At 40.9% G+C, this 24,072-nt stretch overlaps 1 protein-coding gene across 1 annotated transcript in view; it reads right to left on the minus strand.

Moving 5' to 3' along the window:
• Nucleotides 1–24,072, minus strand: part of dnajb14 (DnaJ heat shock protein family (Hsp40) member B14) — a 70,721-nt gene that overhangs the window by 25,689 nt on the left and 20,960 nt on the right. The window contains exon 2 of the mRNA XM_039758196.1: nt 20,083–20,257. Coding sequence (XP_039614130.1) covers nt 20,083–20,257 — 175 coding nt within the window. The remainder of the gene's footprint in view (nt 1–20,082; nt 20,258–24,072) is intronic.

Genomic DNA, 24,072 nt, shown 5'->3' on the forward strand with positions numbered 1-24,072 from the left:
ATGAGCAGAGCAAGAGCAGGCAATAAGAGTACAGACAGGCACAAAAAAATAGAGACAGCGTCTGAGATTAAGAACAACATATACATTATCTAAACCTGTTTATCCAGAGCAGAATCACAGGAACCTGGAGCCTACTGCAGCAGGTTTGGATGTAAGGCAGGAAAAATCCCTGGTATGCAATACGTATGATAAGGCTGATGTTAAGAACAAAAAGAATATGATATTTCAACTGTCTATTTTGAGACAGAGAGAAAAACATTGAAAAAAGGGAGACAAATATTTTAAAATATAATTCTGCTAATGGATTACTTTCACAATATCAGGTATTTTTAGTTGTGAATATAAACTAAAAAAGATAAATAAATATATAATAAATACAAAAACCCATTAGTATGTTTAGTTTTTCATCACTTGTCAGACTCTCTACCTTTGTTTGTATCGCTTCATTGTTAAACGATGCTTTTAAAGCAAAAGTGATTGGTCAGCAACAATATGCTGATCTTGTATGATGACCTAGTCAGTCTCTCGATTTTTATATTATGTACATTAAGGAACCATCAACAATTAAAGTAAAGCTGAATAAATCGGACTCTGCAGCTGCACAAATAAAAATAAAAAAAAATCAAGTATGTGTTCTGGTAAAGTACCACTTCCAGGTGATGGATTTGGCCCAAAACTTAATACAGATCTACAATTGTGGCGTAACAACCACATGCCGAATTTCATCCATCTATCTAGTTGCGTTTTTGAGTTATCGTGTTTATAGACACACACACCCACACAGAGAGACACACATGCGTGCTCAAGTACACACAATTCCAAAAAACAATATTTATTGTTGGACTCTGGGAGGTCTCTAACGTCAAGATTCATCAAAATATTGAGGTTGAATTTTCTTCATGATTACTAAACTTTCTCTATTCTTCATATATGAGAAAGTAACAACGATTTCTCCTGTGCGAAGTGGCAGGTGGATTGCTGTCAACTAAAAGCAAACACTTGAGAAATAAACTGAAACGTTACTCAGTCGAGATTTTTCTGTCCATATGGTAAACGTTTTGTTGACCAGCACATTCTGATTTCAGCCGTTTGAATTACATCTTGATATACAACAAGTGCAAAGAAAGGCAGCATGCAATCGCTTTCTATTTCACACTCTTTACGCACCCGCACTCAGCTTGTTCTGTCAGCGCAAATGCTGTGTAAACAGCCACCCTTCGTCACCAGCCGCCGTTCACTGGATGAATACGAGGTGTGGCAGAAAAGTAATGAGACTGGCAACACTGCAAGCGATCTGGCAACGCTGCGATGTTTGTCCTTGATAGAGCACGTGTATCAGTCCCCTCCCATAGCTCAGTGCGAGTTTCAACGCCTTCCATTAACTACGTGATTTTTGTGACTGCTATTAGCGAAGTTGTGTTTTTGGTTGTGCGTCACGCAAAATGGAACAGCGGAATTTGGAGCAAAGTTGTGCCATTAAACGGCAAGTGTGACGTTTGAAAAGTTAAAACAGGCCTATGGGGAACATTCTTTATCCCGAGCTCAAGTTTTTCGCTGGCAAAAATCATTTTTGGAAGGCAGAAAACACGTTGAAGATGAACACCGTTCAGGGAGGACTTCAGCTTCGAAAACCAATGAAAACATCGAACGTGTGAACACTCTTGTGAGATCAGACCGTCGTTTAACATTAAGAATGTTGAGTGAACAATTAAATTTGAACTGATTTACCGTTCATCAAATTTTGACTGAACATTTGCACATGTGAAAGGTCTGTGCCAAAATGGTGCAGAAAAACTGCCCTCTCCATAGCAGAATTTTTGACCTCAAAAGGCATTCCTGTGGTTCCCCAGCCCCCTTATTCACCTGACCTCAGTCCGTGTGACTTTTCCTTTTTCCTAAACTGAAAAATGTCCTCAAAGGACGTCATTTCGGGACTTTAGAAAACATCCAAAAGAGTGTAACGGACATGCTGAAGACCATACCGGTTGAAGACTTCCAGCGCTGCTACGAACAGTGGGAACAACGTCTCCATCGGTGTATAGCTGCCCAAGGGAACTACTTTGAAGGGGATAACATTGATGTTTGGAAAAAATAAAAACTTTGGTAAATAAAAAATCAGTCTCATTACTTTTCTGCCACACCTCGTATGTGCGGGCGGCTCGTGGTGGATGACTTTCTGTTTTAGAGTTAAAACTGACAAGGGGTAAAGACTAATAGCAAGAATATTCATTCAAAAACGAAAACTAAAAAAATTTTAGTAAATTATTATTTTATTTCAGTTAGTCTTTCCAGCTACTTTAATAGTTTAGTTTTAGTTTTTCATTTCGGTTTTGTTAATTATTTTATTTCAGTTTACGAAAATGTTTTTTTAATAATAGTTTCAATTTTGAATTTAGTTTTCATTAGCTATAATAACTTTGCTCTGTGGTTTGTCATACGTTGTTGTTCTAAGGCATCCCCGCCTGTGCTGGTTGGTCTGGCGTGATGTCGATGTTTCTGCTGCTGTGCGTTGGTGTTGAGTATGTAGGCCGACGAGACCATTTCTGTTGGTTGTAGCTACACTGCATGTGCCTTTTCATTTTATCGGCAGGCTTATGTTGAAGTGAAGGAAAAAGGAGGTGTAAAATGATAGTGGCATAATGTAGTTTTGTTCAGTAACAATGTATGCACCGAAAAAACAGTCAAACACCACAGTCGATAATTGGTGACACTGAAGAATTGAAGTCTTAAAGATAAGCCGAAGACCAGAACTCTACCAGGAACACAGATTCCTTGCTATTGTTATGGAGGGATACAGTAGTTGTGGCAACCGTTGTTTATATCGAGCATGGATGGACACGTGAAATAATATAAGGATAGTCTCTTTTATTTCAAAAACTGATTCCACAAAAAAAAAAAAGACTGAACGGCATGTGTGGCACCACAATTTAGTTATAAAAAGTAGCCCTGGCCACTTCAGGTTTGAATAATTTTCAGCAAATGCTATTTGAGTCCACTGATGTTAACCTGTTAAATAAATAAATAAATAAAATCACTGATTAGGTTAGTATGTAACTTTATTAACAACACAACATTACAATCTGGGCTCACTTAGTGGATCCATTATGCAACTGATTTGGCTCATTGCGTCTTAAAGTATGTGCCCTGTGCCTCTCTAATTTGTACCCTGGGGGCTCACCGTTGAGGCACTTGATGTGCGGTACTTTCACAGCTACACCGTCAGCACATTAATGTTCTAATTTTAGAAATCTGTCTTTGCTCTTTCTGGGTTGTCATCATCATTTATAACACAAACAGGACAGACAGGTGGAAGGAGTGAAACACACTTCACTTCAAATAAAAGGTCTTCTTTTTGTTACTTGTCCAGAATATACAGTGGCGTGCAAAAGCATTCAATCCCCTTGAAAGTCATCAGAATTTTCTGCATGACAAAAGGCTGGCACACATATGTATCCATTCAGAGTTTTAATCTGAACTCTTATGCTGTAACAATACATATCTGTAGATCACATTTCTGTAGATATTTAACTGAAGAAGAAAAAACTCAAAGGTTCGTGTTTGCCTAAGTGTTTAACACGCTCTTTCCGTGTCCAGGTGAAATTTTCCCCCTGTGTGGGTGTACTGCATATCAGACACAGACAAACGTGGAGGATGCCGTGATCTCCATGCTCTGGGCGCCTACTCTGACTTGGACAAAGCCGGCACCACAGTTAGGCTCGTGTTCTTTGATTTGTCCAGCACCTTAAACCAATTCTGTCTCATCAACTGGTTTGGGAAAAAGCACAGACCTTTGTATCCTAATGCCCCCCACAATCTCCTGGATCATGGCCTACCTGACCAACAGTTTGTGAGGCTCAGGGACCGAGTACCAGAAATGGTAGTGTGTAATACTGGAGCACTTCAGGGAGCTGTCCCATCTCCCTTCTGGTTTTCCTCTACACAACTGACTTCCAGTACAATACCAGCACTTTCCACCTACACAAATTCTTCAATGACACCTCCATCATAGGTTGCATTAATAATGGAGACGAGTCAAAGTACTGGAAAGTTGTGAAGGACTTGGTCTTGTGGTGAATTGAGAACCACCAACAACTTAACATCAGCAAGAGAAAAGAGTTGGTGGTGGATGACTGGCATGCCAAGGAGCCTCTGAGATCAATCAAAGTCCAGGGGTAGGATGTGCAAGTGGAGCAGAGCTACAGGGACCTCTGGGTTCACTTAAACAAAAAACTGGAGTGGCACGACAACACAATGGTACAAGACAACAAGGGCCGAAGCAGACTGGACTTCCTAAGGAGATTCAGGTCTTTTGATGTGTGCAGCAAGCTGCTGGAAATGTTCTACCAGTCCATAGAAGCCAGTGTAGTGTACTGTATGCCACAGTCTCCGGGGTGACATGATCACGGTTGAATTTTGGGGTCTTATAGCCTTTTTGCTATTTGTTTGCGAGACATGGATGCTATCCAGTGACCTGAAATAAAGACTGGACTCCTTCAGTACTGTATCTCTTCGGAGAATCCTTGGGTACCGCTGGATTGACTTTGTGTTGTTCATGGAGTCCCAAATGAGGCACATGACCTGCATTGTGAGGGAGCGTTAGTTACAGAACTATGGCCATGTGAAGCGATTACCCGAGGGTGATCCTAATTGTTGAGGACCTGAGTGGCTGGACCAGGCTAAGGGGACCCCCATGTAACACCTGGCTGCGGCAGATAGAGGGTCATTTCTGGAGGGTGGGACTGGATCACGTGTTTGCCTGAGGGGGGGTTGCCAACAGTGATCCCAAGCTGTTTCTTCAACAACACGCTGTACCAGTGCATGCTCCCCAACTTGACCTGACCTGATAGCCTCTTTCTACAGTGGAAGCCATTTTGCATAACCGTTGCTAGGATCACATCCTGCATTTCTAGGGGCGCGGTCTCCAGGATTGTGAATTCTCGAGTTCATTAGCAGATGGTATAAAAAGTCACCAGTTGCACTAAGCTTTATCGAATCTGTGGATAAAACCTTCAAAACCCTTATAATAATTCTCTTTGTGGTTGATTTTAGTTTTCGGCTTCTTGCCTGAATTATGACTGTGATTCTTGCCTCTTGTCTGGGTTTTCGATCGCTTCATTTTTATTTCTTTTGTCTTGCCTTTTGGTTATTGGTACAAACTGGTTATCTGTTTCCTGCCAAGCCAGGATACTAGGGAAGCAACATGAGGTCAAAAGATGCCTAAAGTAAACTTGCAGGAAAGTCTGCCCCATCACAAGGTGAACCCTGGACACACTGGAAGCTGTGGTGGAAAAAAGAGGGAGGTGGCAAAATTGGATGCCATCATGAAAAATCCCCTCCACTGGCCTCCAGGAGGCGCTCTCTCTTGGAGCACTTTGAGCAACAGGCTGATTCCACCATGCTGTGCTAAGAAGTGCCTCTAGGGGTCTATTCTGTCTGCTTGTTACCAGGCAATTCAATACCTCCCTCCAATGTACTCCTTTACATTCATTTTGAAGTTTCTGCACAACTCACATTTACATATCTGACTGACGCCAAAATGCAAGGCGACTTACAACATTTATGATACAATTGGATCCATTTCTTTTTGGTTTTCCAACAGGAGCACAGGTAGGTTAAGTGACTTGCTCAGGGTCACACGGTGGTGTCAGTAGTGGGATTTGAATCCACAACCTCAGGGTGTGAAGCCCTAACCAATACACCACATTTATTTATCTGTCGATTGATTGGCTGTATTATCTATCCTGTGACTCCCTACCCTTGTTTTCTATGTTTCTGCTGCTGTATGCATGTGAATTTCCCTATGGGCTTAATAAAGTTTATCTAACTTAATTTTTTTTTTTTTTTTTAGGATTAGTAGAGTGGATACTCGCCCAAAGGCAAATGCATGGGTACACTAGTTTCACACATAAACTCATATTTAAAAGGTATATGCACCTATTCTATGAAATGCATCCAAAAAACCTTCTAAAACCCCATAAAACCTGTCCTAAACCTATCTATACATTACAATTTAGATAGATAGATAGATAGATAGATAGATAGATAGATAGATAGATAGATAGATAGATAGATAGATAGATAGATAGATAGATAGATAGATAGATAGATAGATAGATAGATAGATACTTTATTAATCCCAAGGGGAAATTCACATAATCCAATAGCAATTAGACTTGTTATGCTGCTTTATCTTTTCCAGCAACATACCAAAGATGTTAAAGTCAGACAGATTATGAGCGTGTTTATGAATATGAACTGTGATAAGACATCCAGAGTTGGTTCCTGCCTTGTAGCTCATGCATCAGCTCTTCGTAACCCCAAACTGGATTGAATGGGTCTGCTAATGGGTTGATGATTTTGCTGCAGGTAATAGTGGAACACATACATGCTCCTCATTACAGGTGCATCCCAATAAATTAGAATATCATCGAAAAGTTAATTTCAGTAATTCAATTCAAAAAGTCAGTCAGTCATTACCCAACCTGCTATATCCTAACTACAGGGTCATGGGGGTCTGCTGGAGCCAATCCCAGCCAGCACAGGGTACAAGGCAGGAACAAATTCTGGGCAGGGTGCCAGCCCACCGCAGGGCACACACACACACCAAGCACACACTAGGGATAATTTAGAATCGCCAATCCACCTAACCTGCATGGCTTTGGACTGACGGAGGAAACCCACGCTGACACGGGGAGAACATGCAAACTCCACGCAGGGAGGACTTGGGAAGCGAACCCTGGTCTCCTTACTGCGAGGCAGCAGCACTACCCACTGTGCCACCGTGCTGCCCCAATTCAAAAAAGTGAAACTCCTATATTATACAGATGCATTACAGACAGAGTGATATATTTCAGGGTTTATTTCTTTTCATTTTGCTGATTATGGCCTACAGGTAATCTTCTTCAATTCCACGCAGGGGGGTAAATATTAACATTATACAAAGTTATTGTCTGTTATACCTGCATTTTTATCACTCTTTAATTTATTGTTTTTTTTTTATCAGTATGCTTTTGCTGGAGTGTGTGAACTTCCTCTTGGGATTAATAAAGTATCTATCTATCTCTATCTTCTTCTTTCGGCTGCTTCCATTAGGGATGCCACAGCGGATCATCTTCTTCCATATCTTTCTGTCCTCTGTATTTTGTTCTGTTACACCCATAACCTGCATATCCTCTCTCTCCACATCCATAAATGAAAACCCAAAATTTAGCATCTCAGAAAATTTGAATATTGTGAAAAAGTTGAATATTGGAGACTCCTGGTGTCCCACGGCACTCAGCTAATGAACCCAAAACACCTACAATGGCGTCCTGAGCCTTTAAATGGTCTCTCAGGCTGGTTCAGTAGGAAACACAATCATGAGGAAGACTACTGACTTGACCGTTGCCCAGAAGACAGTCAGTGAGACCCTTCACAAGGAGGGGAAGCCAAAAGAGGTCGTTGCTAAAGAAGCTGGCTGTTCATAGAGTGCTGTATCCAATCATATTAATGGAAAGTTGAGGGGAAGGAAAAAATGTGACAGACAAAGGTGCACAAGCAACAGGGATAAGCGCAGCCTTGAGAGGACTGTGAAGAATTGGGGGGAGATTTCCAAGGAGTGGACTGTGGCAGGAGTCAGTGCTTCAAGACAGACGTGGGTATCCGGGACGTGGGCTACAACTGTCACAGCATTCCTCATGTCAAGCCACTCCTGAATCAGAGACAACGTCAGAAGCGTCTTACCCGGGCTAAGGAGAAAACGGACTGGACTGTTAATAGCTCAGTGGTCCAAAGTCCTCTTTTCAGATGAAAGTCAATTTTGCATTTGATCTGAAAGTCAAGGTCCCAGAGTCTGGAGGAAGAGTGGGGATGCACAGAGTCCAAAGTTGTTTGAGGCCCAGTGTGAAGTTTCCACAGTCAGTGATGATTTGGGGAGCCATGTCATCTACTGGTGCTGGTCCACTGCGTTTTATCAACTCCAAAGTCAGCGCAGCCGTCTACCAGGAAATTTGAGAGCACTTCATGCTTCCCTCTGCTGACAAGCTTTATGGAGATGCTGATTTAATTTTCCAGCAGGACTTGGTACCTGCCCACACTGCCAAAAGTACCAGTACCTGGTTTAATGACCCCAGTATCACTGTGGTTGACTGGCCAGCAAATTCACCTGACCTAAACACCATAGAGAATCTATCAAGAGGAAGATGAGAGACAGCAAAACCAACAATGCCGACGAGCTGAAGGCCACCATCAAAGCGTCCTGGGCTTCCAGAACACCTCAGCAGTGCCACAGGCTGATCGCCTCCATGCCACGCCGTATTGATGCACTCATTCATGCAAAAGGAGCCCTGAGTGCTGACATGGACAGACTTTTCAATAGGCTAACATTTCTATATAAAAATTTTTTTTTTTTATTGGTCATATGTAATATTCTAATTTTCTGAGATAATGAATTTTGAGTTTTCATTAGGTATAGGCCATTATCAGCAAAATGAAAAGAAATAAACGCTCAGCAAAAAAAGAAACGTCCCTTTTACAGGACTGTGTATTTCAACAATAATGTTTTAAAAATCCAAATAACTTTACAGATCTTCATTGTGAAGGGTTTAAACAATGTTTTCCATGCATGTTCAATTAACTATAACCAATTAATTAACATGCATCTGTGGAATGGTCGTTAAGACCTTAACAGCTTACAGAAAGTAGCCATTTAAGGTTACAGTTCTAAAAACGCAGGACACTAAAGAGACTTGTCTACCGACTGTGAAAAACACCCAAAGAAAGATGCCCAGGGTCCCTGCTCATCTGCGTGAACGTGCATTAGGCATGCTGCAGGGAGGCATGAGGACTGCTGAATAAATTGCCATGTCCGCACTGTGAGACGCCTAAGACAGCACTACAGGGAGACAGGAAGGACAGCTGATCATCCTCGCAGTGGAAGAGCACGTGTAACAACACCTGCACAGGATCGGTACATCCGAATATCACACCTGCGTGACAGGTACAGGATGGTCACAACAACTGCCCGAGTCACACCAGGAACACACAATCCCTCCATCAGTGCTCAGACTGTCCGCAATAGGCTGAGAGAGGCTGGACTGAGGGCTTGTAGGCCTGTTGTAAGGCAGGTCCTTACCAGACATCACCAGCAACAACGCCGCCTATGGGCACAAACCCACCTTCGCTGGACCAGACAGGAGTGGCAAAAAGTGCTCTTCACTGATGAGTCACGGTTTTGTCTCACCAGGGGTGATGGACGGATTCGTGTTTATCGTCGAAGGAATTGAGCACGTCTGGGACCTGTTGGATCGCAGGGTGAGGGCTAGGGCCATTCCCCCCAGAAATGTCCAGGAACTTGCAGGTGCCTTGGTGGAAGAGTGGGGTAACATCTCACAGCAAGAACTGACAAATCTGGTCCAGTCCATGAGGAGGAGATGCACTGCAGTACTTCAAGCAGCTGGTGGCCACACCACATACTGACTGGTACTTTTGATTTTGAGCCTCCCTTCATTCAGGGACACATTGTGAAACATTTTTAGTTTATGTCTTATGGTGTTGACTCTTTTAGTGTTCATACAAATATTTACACATTAAGTTTACTGAAAGTAAAAACAGTTGAAAGTCAGAGGACATTTCTTTTTTTGCTGAGTATATATCACTCTCTGTGTAATGAATCTATATAATACGAGTTTCATTTTTTGAATTGAATTACTGAAATAAATGAACTTTTTGATGATATTCTAATTTATTGAGATGCACAAGTAAATAACATGCAAATATAGTTAAGTAACAATGTTAAGTCTCGTCTGTTCTGCTTGCCAGAAATGCAAGTTTGTCCTCGGATTACTCTTAACTTAAACAAACAGTGAAAATGAGTCCATGTGTGCCTGCGTGATTCACTTTTTCATTAAGTACGGGCTGCAATTTTAACCTGTTATAAAGGACCTTGGGAGTTGCTATATTTAGGCAGTCCCAGAAGAAGCTCAGAGCATGGCTTTAGTGGCATGATGAAACAGGGAGAAACTGCTAGTCTGAAAAGCTTCCTGCTCACGTCATGGGCTCTGGCCAGAAGCAAAAGAAGGGTTGCTTCTGTAGGGCAGACATCTATACTTATTAGGGATGTGCTAGACAGACTGCCAGAGAATATTAAACAACAGCAAGAAGTGAAACTCATAAAGTAAAGAAGGCTTTTAGCAAAGTATTCATTCCCAATGTTGAGGCCCACATAATTTATGTAGTGTGGCGCCCCACCCGGTGCCTAAGCAGCGACAGTATATTTGAGGAATATACAGTACATCCTGACTCATTTTTATATTCAAGTACCTGGAAGGGTTCATAGATTGATGTTTGGTTAAAGGCCCCATTCCTGTGCATAACCTTTCCAGTCCCCACTGTGCTCGTCAACTATGTAGTGCGACATCCCCACAGGGGTGCGGAAATCCAACGCCCGACACGGGTAAATTGACCATCGGACAAGCGTGTTTTTCTGCTTTCAGTTGTCCACGGACAAGTGCAATTTTTTGGAGAAAAAAGAATGAGGCCTATGTGTGCTGTGCAGGGCACATTTTTACCACTACTTTCATATTTTAGACATTTGAGTACGTACTTCGTGCGGAAACAGTCTACTTAGGCATGTTCGTCTCAAATTGATCTTCAATATTGTTTACAAAATGATGGCTGATTTTTCAAAGGGGAAGCACTCTTACAGTCTTACATAAGTATTTCATCCTACTATTTACACGCTTGGAGATGCGGTCATTTTTTCATGCCGGCATTACGATGTAATCTGATGACTTTTCATTATAATCGATAACGTTTATATATTATTGATAGAATTCATTGTTTCTACATAAAAATGTGGTCATTTTACTTGCAATGCAAATATTTTCACCACATAACAAACCTTGTTAGGCAGTTAATCTTTCCTGAGTTCGCGTCATAGGTTGTGATATATTGAGGAGTTAAGAAATGAATTGCGTGACAACATCAGTTTTGATGAGCTGTCTATAGATCGTATTTGATTAGAGAATTTTTCAAATAAAACAAGTTGGTTTCGCGTTGTGAGTTTATTAAAAATAAAGAAGAAAAAATTCTAATGGTTTCCAAATGCAATGAAATATCTATAAAAAATCTTCACTTACACGTGATTATTTTTCCCGACAACATCGGTAATATTTACTTCTTTGAAAATGTACCATCTTGCGGAATTTCGAATATGTCATTAGGAATTACCTGCGTAACCCATAATGCACTGCGGTAAGCACGTTTTTCTCGCTATATGCGCGTTGCTGAAAATGAAGCAAGTAGCATCGCGGATAAGAAATGGATCACTTCTTGATTAAAACTGGCACAACAGGCCCTGAAAAACCTGACAGTGAGGGCAAGAAAAGAAAAACAAAAGCTAAAAGGGACCGTGTGTACGATAAAAAACGAAAACGGTCTTTTCAATCGCAATGGCTCAAAGAGTTTCCATGGATAAATGCAGACGACACGGACTCTGTTTTTTGCCAAATTTGCTGTCAGTATCCACTTATTGCCGACAAAACAGCCACATTATTTACCGGCAAGAAAGTCGACAGAAAAGACACACTACTGTTGCATCAGCTGTCTGCGAAACACATTGCCTTTATGTCAAAGCGTGAGTCTAAAAGGAAGTTTCTTCTTCCACAGCTTCTTGTGAGAGATTATTCTCCAATATGAATTTAGTAAAGAGTTCCCTAAGGCAAAATACTACTCCCTGAAAGAACTTTTTTCAGTTTTAAAATGGAAAGCAGTTTTGGTATCAATAAAAGAGATCAGAAAAAATAAACTATTTTTCACTTTTGTTATTTGTTTATGGCCAAGTGAATTTAACTGGCGGACAAGTGGATTTTCTAAGTTTACTTGTCCGTGGACAAGTTGAAAAAAATTTGATTTCCGCACCCCTGCCCCAGCAACTCAGTCAGACCGGTCTGCAAGTCCCCCTGATATCTGATTTTGTTTTAAGTCATTGGGGTGGTCTCTATATATGTGAGGGCGGGCAACCAATGAGCACTCACCTGGTAATACCATATTTCCCCAAAAATAAGCCCTAGCATAATTGTCAGACTGCTCTGTAATACAGGGTGACACAGAAAAATGGGAACTTTTGAAATGCGTAGTGGCAGCCATGTACAGTTGGCAGCACTGCGGAACAGGGACCTTGAGCTGTAAACCATCTCGCCATTTAATAATCATGGATCAGTGGAACGGTCAACAGCGTGCTTTCGCCATAAAAATGTTTTACAAACACAATGATAGTTTGGAAGGTGCACAGAGGGAGTTCCGATGTTTTTTCATCTTAGGGCGTCATGGTTGGTTCCCTCGAAACACGTGATAAAAACTTGGATTAAAAACTTTCAAGAGACAGGATCTGCTCTAAAAAAGAAACCGACAGGACGAAATTCGTGGTATCCCAGCCGAGAGGTTGCAGCGATCGATGGGGAACCTCAACAGCAGATTGCAAGAATGCATACGTACAGGAGGATGCCATCTACAGGACCTAATTTTCAGACATTGATAATTTGGATTACTGTCTCTTAAAAGGGAAGTTGTAGTGGTTCAATTGCTGTCAATAAAAATTTTTTTGTTGATTTCTTCTATTTTATTGGGTTTTTCAAAAGTTCCCGTTTTTCTGTGTCACCCTGTATAAGCCCTACCCCAAAAATAAGCCCTAGTCAAGATCGTCAGCTGAAAAGTAAGTCGCCTAAGGCCAGGTTTACAGTATACTTCACGTGTGCCCGAAACATCCATTAAATTTCGAGGACACCTTGCCACAATATCTCTGAAAAGGATGTTTAATGATTACATCCATCAATTGTGGATCTGTCTTGTGCCCAGTAGAGGAGCATCGGCGCAAGACAGAAACAAAATCCTTGGATGCGGCATCGGCTCATCGCAAGGTGAACACAAGCACACAAATACACTGCCGTCATTGTAGCTTCACCAAATCCCCAAACCTTCATGTCTTTGGATGAAAAACGAAGCACGCTGTGGAAACCCACCAGGAAAACATGAGAACTCTAGGCAGGGATCACAAGGGACGTGACTCCCTGTGAGACAGCAGCGCTACCACTCTGCCAGCCCAATATGAGTAACTATTAACAGTGGTGCTGGGCGATATGACGATATATATCGTGGGGACGATAGAAAAGTGTCTATCGTCCTATTTCTCTTCTATCGTTTCTATCGTTTCTAACCTAATTTTATCAATTACTAAAGAAAATATTGCATTAAATAGGCTATGACAAATGAATGATAATGTCTTGTCGCTATGCAATGCATACTCTATTCATCTCTTATATAAGTGATAATCAAGAATAAAAATGAACTTTTTCGCAAAGAAACTCCATCTTGTGGTTTTGTGACAGTTCAGTTAAATGTCACTTCAAAATAAAGTTGCAAAAAAAAGTATGCAATGATATTTTTGTCAAACTTTTCAGAGAATAACTGGAAGATATTTTTGTCAAACTTTTCAGAGAATAACTGGAAACGTACTTTATTGTGGGTGGTATATCGTGATATATATCGTTATTGTGATATAAAATAATCCATATTGTGATATATGATTTTTCCATATCGCCCAGCACTAATTAACAGTATTCATTATTTAAACAAAGTTAACGATTTATCTGTAAAATGTAACATACATATTTTCATGCATTTCATCATGAAAGTGATATCAAGTATAAATCAAAGAATTGTAAATGTGCAGAGAGCTGGAATATCATAAATGTATTGTGTTCTGTGTGGCGATGCTGCTTGTTGCTGCTGTTAGGTCAGGAGGAAGCCCCAGAAGTGCATGAAAAAATTAACAACTGGGTCGGTTTTAAGATGACATTTACGACGATCTACTTTAATGATAAAGTAAACTACGGGATTAAAGAGGACATTTTGAGTTTAAAGCTGAAACTTCTACTTTAATCACAAAAGAGACATTTTCATTATGTCCTTATTGGTTTTTTTTTTTCTCTGTGGCTCAAATATGCCGCCCTACATTCTGATGGTATTGTGATGGTGCAAAAACAATGAATAAAAAAAGACGCCACAGAAGATGGTATGTGAGACTTTTAAAATATAACGTGTGTCACACACGTGCGCATGGGAGGCAGCTAAAGGGCTTGAGAGAAGGCAGTTCGGAGGCATGCCGGGATGTGGTAGAGTACACGGACTCTTTTTCTCCCTTCCCTGTAGACCATTTCCGGGGGAGTCCACCTGGCTCTATTGACATCACTTCCGGGACCGAGCCAATGGAAGTCGACCTCACCAGCTCCGGCCCCTCTGACGTCACGTCCGGCTGTGATCCAATGGTTGAAGATCACATGCTCGATCCTTATGACCTCACTTCCTGTCTCCCCCTTTAAAAACCTGCCCCTTTTCCCTTAGTCTTGTTTTGGACTCGTTTGTATGCCCTTCAGTGCTGTATATTCTGATAAAAAGAACGACTTTGCAGCCGGGATACCAGATTATACGGGTGGCTGCCCCAAATCTTTATCTTGAGTATGTCTCGTTATTGTGACACTCGGTATTGTGACACGTGTCATTACTTTGGGGAATATACGACGCTTGAATATCAAAGCAACATGATAAGCATACATTTGTATGTCGGCATTTTGCTTCACCACATCGAACCCTTCATCAAACATCGAAGCACTGGAGGATCCTAAAAGCATAGCAAGAAATTCAGGCTGCAATTCAGACTTTGAATGTGGAGAGTTATGACAATATTCCAGAAGAAGATGACAGGACTAAGCTAAGCTCGCATATATAGCGTGTAAAAGTGTAAAAATCGATCAAGAAATAACAGAGTTATAGTTGAAAATAATTAAGTGCCATGGTTTTTTGGGCCACAGTGTAGTGTTTTGCAGATTGATTCAGTCAACCAGCAGCAGTCATCAGTCTCCCGGCACCCACTAAGATTGAGCACAGTGGACTGGGAAGAGTCTGCACTTTGCAGCTCACGAATGCCGGGACAGGGCAGACTTCATTGACGTCTGTCAGACAACAGCAATGAACAGCAACTTGAAATTGCAATGCGTCAGTCTGTTGCATCCGCATTATCTGTGCCAAGAAACTTGCTATCACAGAATGATGACAAGAAATTGGATGCATCAGTAAAAGCTGAAATGGCGGTGTTTCAGAGCAATGCAAGCGCGGGCGTTGTTTAGAACAAGTGTATCAGTATCTGATCGGGTAGATCGCATTGCATTCAAAAAATTTTTTTTTAAACATTAATCTATCATATATCCTTCCTATGGCATTTGCCACTTGATTGACATACAGGGCGGCCAGGCTGAGATCTCTAACATACTCTTTCTAACATACTGGTCATCCCACATGCACCCATACAATCAGATTGTGATTCAGACTACGAATGCCATGAATGTAATTACCCCGATCTACATGCTGTCAAATAAACGAACCACGCGGTGGCCGCCTCTGACGCTGGCGTGCAGTGAGTGTGTACGCCTGATGAGCCCAGAATTAGGGCGAAACACGTGTCGCGTAATCTTTGCATTAATTGACGTAAAACTTTGCAACATTCTATGATCTGCTTCTCACAACTGAAGAGGGCAGTGTGGTGGATGTTTGCCGGCAGAAGCGTTACCTGGTAGGTAACCACCCATACAATCAGATTGTGATTCAGACTACGAATGCCATGAATGTAATTACCTCGATCTACATGCTGTCAAATAAATGAACCACATGCTGTGGCACAATGTAAAGGGCGAAACACGTGTCGCGTACTCTTTGCATTATTTGACAGTAAAACTATGCAATATATATATATATATATATATATATATATATATATATAACATTTTTAAAGTAGGTAGATCATTTCGACCTGGTCATTTTAAAAGTAGCTGGCAAGCCGAAAAAGTGTGGGCACCCCTGAACTAGATACATGTACTTATATGACAGCATGAACTGCTTGTAGATAAAGTTGGTCTTTTATTGGTGTCAACATATTGCAGTAGTTTTATTAAAAATAAGTGTTGGTCATTCTAAAACCATTCACATGTGAGATGCCCGTGCACTGTGTCATCCCCGGGCGCCTGGAATTCCCGGGAATGACATGAGGGATTCCCAAATTACCAGGAATGGATAAACCCATCTGGGAATGGATTCCCTAGACAGGACTATATTTGGATAAATGTACATTGTTGTACATGAATAAAATATAAGATATCCCCTGAAAATAAGCCCTAGTGCATCTTTTACAGCAAAAATTAATATAAGACCCAGTCTTATTTTCGAGGAAACAGTACAATATATATGATGGCGTGCAAAACTATTCAATCCCCTTGAAAGTCATCATAATTTTCTCCATGACAAAATACTTGCACACATCTTTATCTATTCACAATTTTTAATGTGAACTCTTAGCTGTACCAATATATTTCCAAATAAACCATTTTCTGTAGATATTTAACTGAAGAAGAAAATCTCCTAAGTTAGTTTTTGCCCAAGTATTTAAATCTCTGTGCTTTGGAAGCTCTAGGTTTAAACAATTGACAAATGAATCAGAAACAACACAAAAATGACAGTCATAATTAAACATAATTTGGTCCTACTTGGGAGTCGTTTATATCTCTCTGGATATACAAAAGCCCCCTTTGTTAAATAAAAACTGCAAAAATGAAGACAAAGGAGCATTCTGCTGATGTGAGAAACAAAGTCATTGAAATGCACAAGGCAGGAAATGGCTACGAAAACATAGAAGAGTCAGAACGTCCCATTAAAAACTGCTGGATCCATCATCAAAAAGTGGGAGGTCTATCACAGCACCAGACAGGCCGTCCCTCAAAATTAAACATCAGATTTAGGAGGTGACTAATGGCGCTTTTCCACTGCATAGTATGGCACAGCACGGTTCAGTACAGCTCACCTTGGTTCGGCTCAGTTCGGCTCGGTTTGCGTTCTGACTGCAGTTTAGTACCGCTTTAGAGTGGGCGGGATTATTCAAGTGTCGTTATAGTTGCGCCGCCTCTACTGCCGTGACACCGTGGAACTTTTACAACAACACACAGACAACGACAACACTTTAGCTCGACAACGCGCAAGGGTAAGCATCTAAAAAAAAGCACATCACTAGCTAACTTTTATCACTGTTGCAAAGCATAAAATGAACTTAACTGCCAGTGTAACATTAAAATGCTGATTCTGTATATTACAGATCTTCCACATTTTGCAAAAAAGTCGCTGCAACAGACCATCTGTTTGGACATTTAACCGTGCTTCAGAGTGGTGGGATGTGATTGTTCCCGGTTTTACAAACACTCAGTGGCTGGAGAACTTTCGAATATCTGAAGAAACATTCATCCACTTATGCAACAAACTGCGTCCAGCGATGGAGAGACGGGACACAAACTTCCACGTGTGTGTACCTTTAAAGAAAAGAATAGCCAGAGACGCAGTAATGACGATTTTCTCCGGCCAATCAGTGACCAGCAGAGTTTACACGTCACGCTTTGGTAACGGTTCAGCGCGCTTGGTACCTCGGCTGAGGTGGTACTAAAAAAAGGACCAGGTACCAGGTACTGTTCCCAGTGGAAAACCCCCCAAAAGTGAGGTGAACTGAACCGTGTTGTGCCGTACTATGCAGTGGAAAAGCGCCATAAAAATCCAACCGTCACTCTCAAAAGACTGCAATGCTCTTTGGCTGAAACTGCAGTGACGGTGCAGGGGTCCACAATTTCAAGAGCGCTCCATAAAACAGGTCTCTATGCAAGAAAGAACCCATTTCTTAAGATGGTCACATTGAAGTACATATGGCATGAGAAAGTTAAAACGTGGGAGAAGGTTTGATGGTCAAATGAGACCAAAACAGAATTTTCTGGTCAGACTTCAAAAAGGTATGTGTGGCGTAAAACTAACAACATACCAGCGGTGAAATATGGTGGTGGCAGCATCATCATGCTAAGCAGTGCTTCTCAATTATTTTCTGTCATGCCCCCCCTAGGAAGAAGAAAACATCTCGCGCCCACCGCGCAACTAGTATCATTTGTCTATAAAATTGTTATAAGTACAAGTATAAAAAAGCATGTTCCCCGAGGTCAAACGCGCCCCCCTTGACGGAGCCACTATTTGAGAAGCACTGTGCTAAGGGGATGCTTTTCATGTGATGGGACTGGGAATCTTGTCAGAGTTGAAGGGACAATGGATGGACACAAATAACACACAATACTGCAGGAGAACTTGTTCCAGTCTGCTATGAATCTACGGCTCAGGAGAAGATTCATCTTTCAATGTGACCATCACCTCAAGTGACACTTGGAAAGGCTCAGAAACAGTAAGGTGAATGTTCTGGAATGGCCAAGTCAAAACCCTGAACTTAACCCTATTTTGACTTTGTAAACGTATTATTACAGCATAAGAGTTCACATTTAAATATTGAATGGGTAAACGTAGGCACAGATGCAGAAAATTAGGATGACTTTCAAAGGGATTGAATACTTTTGCGCGCCACTGTATACATTGTACTTCCAGGTGACTGCTTATTGGTATTGCCACTTTTATCGCATGTCACACAGGTGAGCTTCAGGGGGCGTTACATGCGTCTAAAAAGGTTACAGGGATTGCGAGTGAATTGGTGCACAAGATAACACAATTTGTGTTTTTTCTTTTTTTAGAATAATTCTTTACATTTGTATAGTGCCTTTTCTCAAATTATCTTTGGATGCAGAAAAAGCATTTGATACGGTTGAATGGTACTACCTATTCACCACTTTGAAGAAATCTAGGTTTGGCCCGAACATATGTGCATGGATCAAACTACTGTACACCAGTCCAGAAGCCTCAGCTTGTATTAATAACATTATTTCAGACTACTTCAAACTAGAATGCGGTACTCGACAAGGATGCCCCCTGTCACCACTGCTATTTGCAATCTCCATTGAACCACTGGCTGCTCACTTTCTATATCCATTCATCTTTCAGCATGACAATAATCCTAAGCATTATACCAAAGTGGTGCTGGAAAGGCTCAAAAACACTAAAGTAAATGTTTTGGAATTGCCCTGAAGTCAAAGCCCTGAACGTAACCCTATTTTGACTTTGTAAACGTATTATTACAGCAGAAGAGTTCACATTTAAATGCTAAATGGGTAAACGTGTACAGATGCAGAAAATTAGGATGACTTTCAAAGGGATTGAATACTTTTGCACACGACTGTACACATTGTACTACAAAGTGACTGCTCATTGGTACTACCACTTTTATCGCATGTCACATAGGTGAGCTTGAGGGGGTGTTATATGCATCTAAAAAGGTTACAGGGATTTTGACTGAATTCATGCACAAGATAACACAATTTCTGTTTTTCATGGTTTTTTTTTGTAAGAATAGTAATTCTTTACATTTGTATAGTCAAATTATCTTTGGATGCAGAAAAAGCATTTGATACGGTTGAATGGGACTACCTATTCACCACATTGAAGAAATTTGGGTTTGGCCCGAACATTTGTGCATGGATCAAACTACTGTACACCAGTCCAGAAGCCTCAGCTTGTATTAATAACATTACTTCAGAGTACTTCAAACTAAAATGCGGTACTCGACAGGGATGCCCCCTGTCACCACTGCTATTTGCAATCTCCATTGAACCACTGGCTGCTCACTTTCTAAATCCATTCATCTTTCAGCATGACAATGTTCCTAAGGATTAGGCCAAAGCAGTGCTGGAAAGGCTCAAAAACACTAAAGTAAATGTTTTGGAATGGCTACGTCAAAGCCCTGAACTTAACCCTATTTTGACTTTGTAAACGTATTATTACAGCATAAGTGGTTCACAACATGACAAACCAAAGCGCTCACATTAAAATACTGAATGGATAACTGTGTGTACAGATGCCGAAATTTAGGATGACCTTCAAAGGGACTGAATACTCTTGCACGCCACTGTATACGTTGTACTTCCAGATGGCTGCTCATTGGTTGTCACACTTATGAGGAAAAATGACAAACCTAACCAATTTAAAATTAAATATACAACACAGTCAAGTGTGCAGAAAGTGAATGGGTCTGAATACTCTCTGAGTCCACCGTAGCTTGAACTTAAAATCAAGCAACCAAAGATGCCGTACCTTTGAACTCCTTCTAGCTGTTCCTGTGTGAAAGTCTTTGCTGCTTCTCCAGAGCTTGGTGTTGCGTTATCAGTTTCAGATTTAGACTTTTTCCCATTACAGCTTTCTTCGGCTTTTCGACAGCGGGGACCATTCCCAGCAGATGTTCCATTACTTGTGAGTGCATCCAGCAAAACTGCAAGCAAAAATGAAGAAAATGCATCACTGATTAGCTGATAAAGTCCAAAGTAAAGAATCATAAAGCTGCACAGGATTTATAGTGTGTCATGCTTAGGGAAATGGGCAAGGGACAGAAAAGATCCAAACAGAGACTGTAGCGTTCAAGTGCTACTGCAGCCTATGCAAAGCAGTTTACTAAACAGAGACTGTGACATATTTAATATTATATTAAAATGAAAGAAAAACACAGGCTAACCACACCAGTAACTCTCCCTGGAGTACACCGACAGACTCAGCCTTGTGCTATGGTAGATGCACATACTGAACAAGGTGTGATGTTGAAGGTAGACACATTGATTTTGATAGCCAACAGCAGCAGGGATGCCACAAGAACTGATATTATCATACTAACTCAATATAAAACCTCTGAAAACCCAATGGTACAAGCTTTTTTACATTAACGGTAGTACAGAGAAAGTCAGTACTGAACTCATTTGTGACAGCAGGTGACAAACTACTCCAGAAGGCACAAAAATACGTGAGGTAAAACCATGAGCAAAAACTACCTATGGAAATGGCGGAGACTGGTGACGCTATAGCACTGCATCACCACAGAAAGACAGCAGACGTCATATCTAGAAATGCGTTTGTGCTCATCCAGGAGAATTTCACAGCATGAGATTAGGAATTGTACTTTTTTTTTTTTTTTAAATAATAAGAAAAACACACACATAGGCGCACGTTATTGCCACTTTTATCGTATGTCAAACAGCTGAGCCTCAGGGTTGTTAGGTGCGGCTAAAAAGGTTACAGGTATGTCACTTGAATTGGCACACAAGATTAAAAAAAATTGCATTTAAGAATAATAGTTCTTTACATTTGTATAGTGCTTTTTCTCAAAATATCTTTGAATGCAGAAAGAGCATGTGATATAGTTAAATGGGGCTAAATGTTCACCACATTACACAAACCTGAGTTAAGACTGAACATATGTGCATTGATCAAAGTACTCTATACCAGTCCAGAAGCCTCAGTTTGTATGAATACCACTATTTCAGACTAATTCAAACTAGAAAATGGTACTCGACAAGGATGCCACCTGTCACCACTGCTATTTGCATTCTCCATTGAGCCACTGGCTGCTCACATTCGAAATGTATCTGAGATAAAGAGGATTATCACAGAAGGACTTGAACAGAGAATATAACTACATGCAGATAATCTCTCTCTCTCTCTCTCTATTATATATATATATATATATATATATATATATATATATATACACACAGTGATCCCTCGCTATATCGCGCTTCGACTTTCACGGCTTCACTCCATCACGGATTTCAAATGTAAGCATATCTAAATATATATCACAGATTTTTTGCTGGTTCGCGGATTTCTGCGGACAATGTGTCTTTTAATTTATAGTACATGCTTCCTCAGTTTGTTTGCCCAGTTGATTTCATACAAGGGACGCTATTGGCGGATGGCTTAGAAGCTACCCAATCAGAGCACGTATTACATATTAACTCCTCAATGATATACGATGTGCTTCCCGAGTGGTGCTTGATTGTTTGCTTTTCTCTGTCTCTCTCACTCTCTCTGACATGCTCTGCGCCTGACGGAGGGGCTGTTTGCCTAAAAGATACGGACGCTACTCTAAAAAATGCTGAAAGACTACCTTCACATTGCTCCCTTCTTTGCGGCAGCTTTATCGCGGTGCGCATACTTGTGTCTTGTGATGGAGCACAGATGGAGCACAGTTTAAACTTTTGACTAAGGGGTGTTATTTCATGTCTAGAGGGCTCTAATAATGTTAACAGTGTGGGAGAATTTATTAGGGCTTAAAATATATAAAAATAACCATACAAACATAGGATTTTCACCTATTGCGGGGGGTTCTGGAATGTAACTCCCGCGATTGAGGAGAAATTACTGTGTATATATATATATATATATATATATATATATATATATATATATATATATATATATATATAGAGAGAGAGAGAGAGAGAGAGAGAGAGAGAGAGAGAGAGAGAGAGAGTTGTGCACATTCATTTTCCTCAATAAATAAATGACCAAGTATAATATTTTTGACTCATTTGCTTAACTGGTTTCTCTTTATCTACTTTTAGGACTTGAGTGAAAATCTGATGATGTTTTAGGTCATATTTATGCAGGAATATAGAAAATTCTAAAGGGTTCACAAACTTCCAAGCACAACTGTGTGTTATATATATATATATAATTCCAAATTCAACTGAATCACTCATCATGAAATCTCCAGGGGCCTCATGTATAACGCCGTGCGTAGAACTCGCATTATAACATGGCGTAAGCACAAAAGCCGAAATGTGCTTACGCACAGAAAAATGCAGATGCAGGAATCTGTGCGTACTCCAACTTCCACGTTCTTCTGCTACATAAATTCCAATCAGCGTGAAAACTAATGCTCGTGCACGCGCTTTATGTAACGCCCCAACTCCTCCCAGAATTACGCCTCTTTGAATATGCAAACCAATATAAATCGCCCTTAAACTCAGCCTTCTGTGAAAAGACAATGGGAAAAGCACGGGGGAAAATATAAGAATTTCAGCGAATACCAAGTGGAGGCAAAGGAAAAACATACCATTTGTTCAAATAAACCGTGGTATAATCAACAAAAGGAAGTTGATCGAGTGACATAGCGTGTTGGACAAACTTGAAAGGTCACGTTCACAAAATCGCACGGTGCCGGAAATAAAAAAGAAGTCACATATCAAAGTCGCCGTGAAAAGTCGAGTTGTAGCCCACCGTCTGAGTGTCATATGAAAGCTTATTAGGGTACAGAGAAAAAAAGGCACACGGTGGGGAAAAAGCACGAAATGTCATTTTCAATCTCAACATTTCCACTTCAATCACGTAGTTTATTTTGCCATTAAAGTAGAACATCATAAACTTCATCTTAAAATCGTTTAATTAACCAGTTTCTCAAATCACATCGTAATTAAAGTAGCACGTTAAATGCTTTGTTTTGTATGTGATCTTCTATGTGCTCTGTGTGTGTGAATCACTACTTGCTTCTTAAACCGGCTCTCTTCCTCCAACTGGACACAGAATCCATTACATTTGTGATATTACAGCTCTCTGAATAACTAAAATACTGAGATGTATACGTGATGTCATTTTCATGATGATAGGAGTTAAAGCACGTTATTAAACATGTGTTTCACTTAGATGAAATCATTTATTGCAGCAGTACTCAGGGGCGGCTCTAGGCTTGTGGTGGCACTGGGCAGAGGAAGAATCGGTGGCTCCTTCGCCCGCCCGTCAGTAAGGTAGCTTAGAATAGGGTCAGGCTCCTCAAGTGGACTGTGAGGAAGAGGAGGAGATTTTCTGGAAACAAATGGATGAAGAGCTTAGGGCACTATGAGAGTGAGAAAAAGTGATCTAAACAGGCCTGTGGGAAATAAATAAATATTTAAATTGTAATGAAAAAAAAAATACAGCAAGTTCAAATGTCCCATTTCACAAACAATAGTCCTAATTACGTAAGTCTCTGATGTAAGACTAAAGGCCAGTGCCTAGTTGTGTTAATACTAGTGTGAAGTTCAGCTGAGCTATCATACAACCTGACATTCACATACAGGTAGTCCCCAAGTTATGGACATCCGACTTACGAACAGGGCTGTCTGAGGGACGCGACTCACGCTCCTCAGTAATTGCTGCTCCATCATCTTTGGCCTGGGGACGCTGCAAGCTGTGGCTGGAGGGGGTGATTATGATGCTCGCGCAGTGTAGCGGCTCCCCCATTCATTCGCAGTGGGCGGCGGGATGTGTGGCAAGCGC

This window comes from Polypterus senegalus, chromosome 7 (assembly GCF_016835505.1).
Source record: "Polypterus senegalus isolate Bchr_013 chromosome 7, ASM1683550v1, whole genome shotgun sequence".
NCBI lineage: Eukaryota > Metazoa > Chordata > Cladistia > Polypteriformes > Polypteridae > Polypterus > Polypterus senegalus.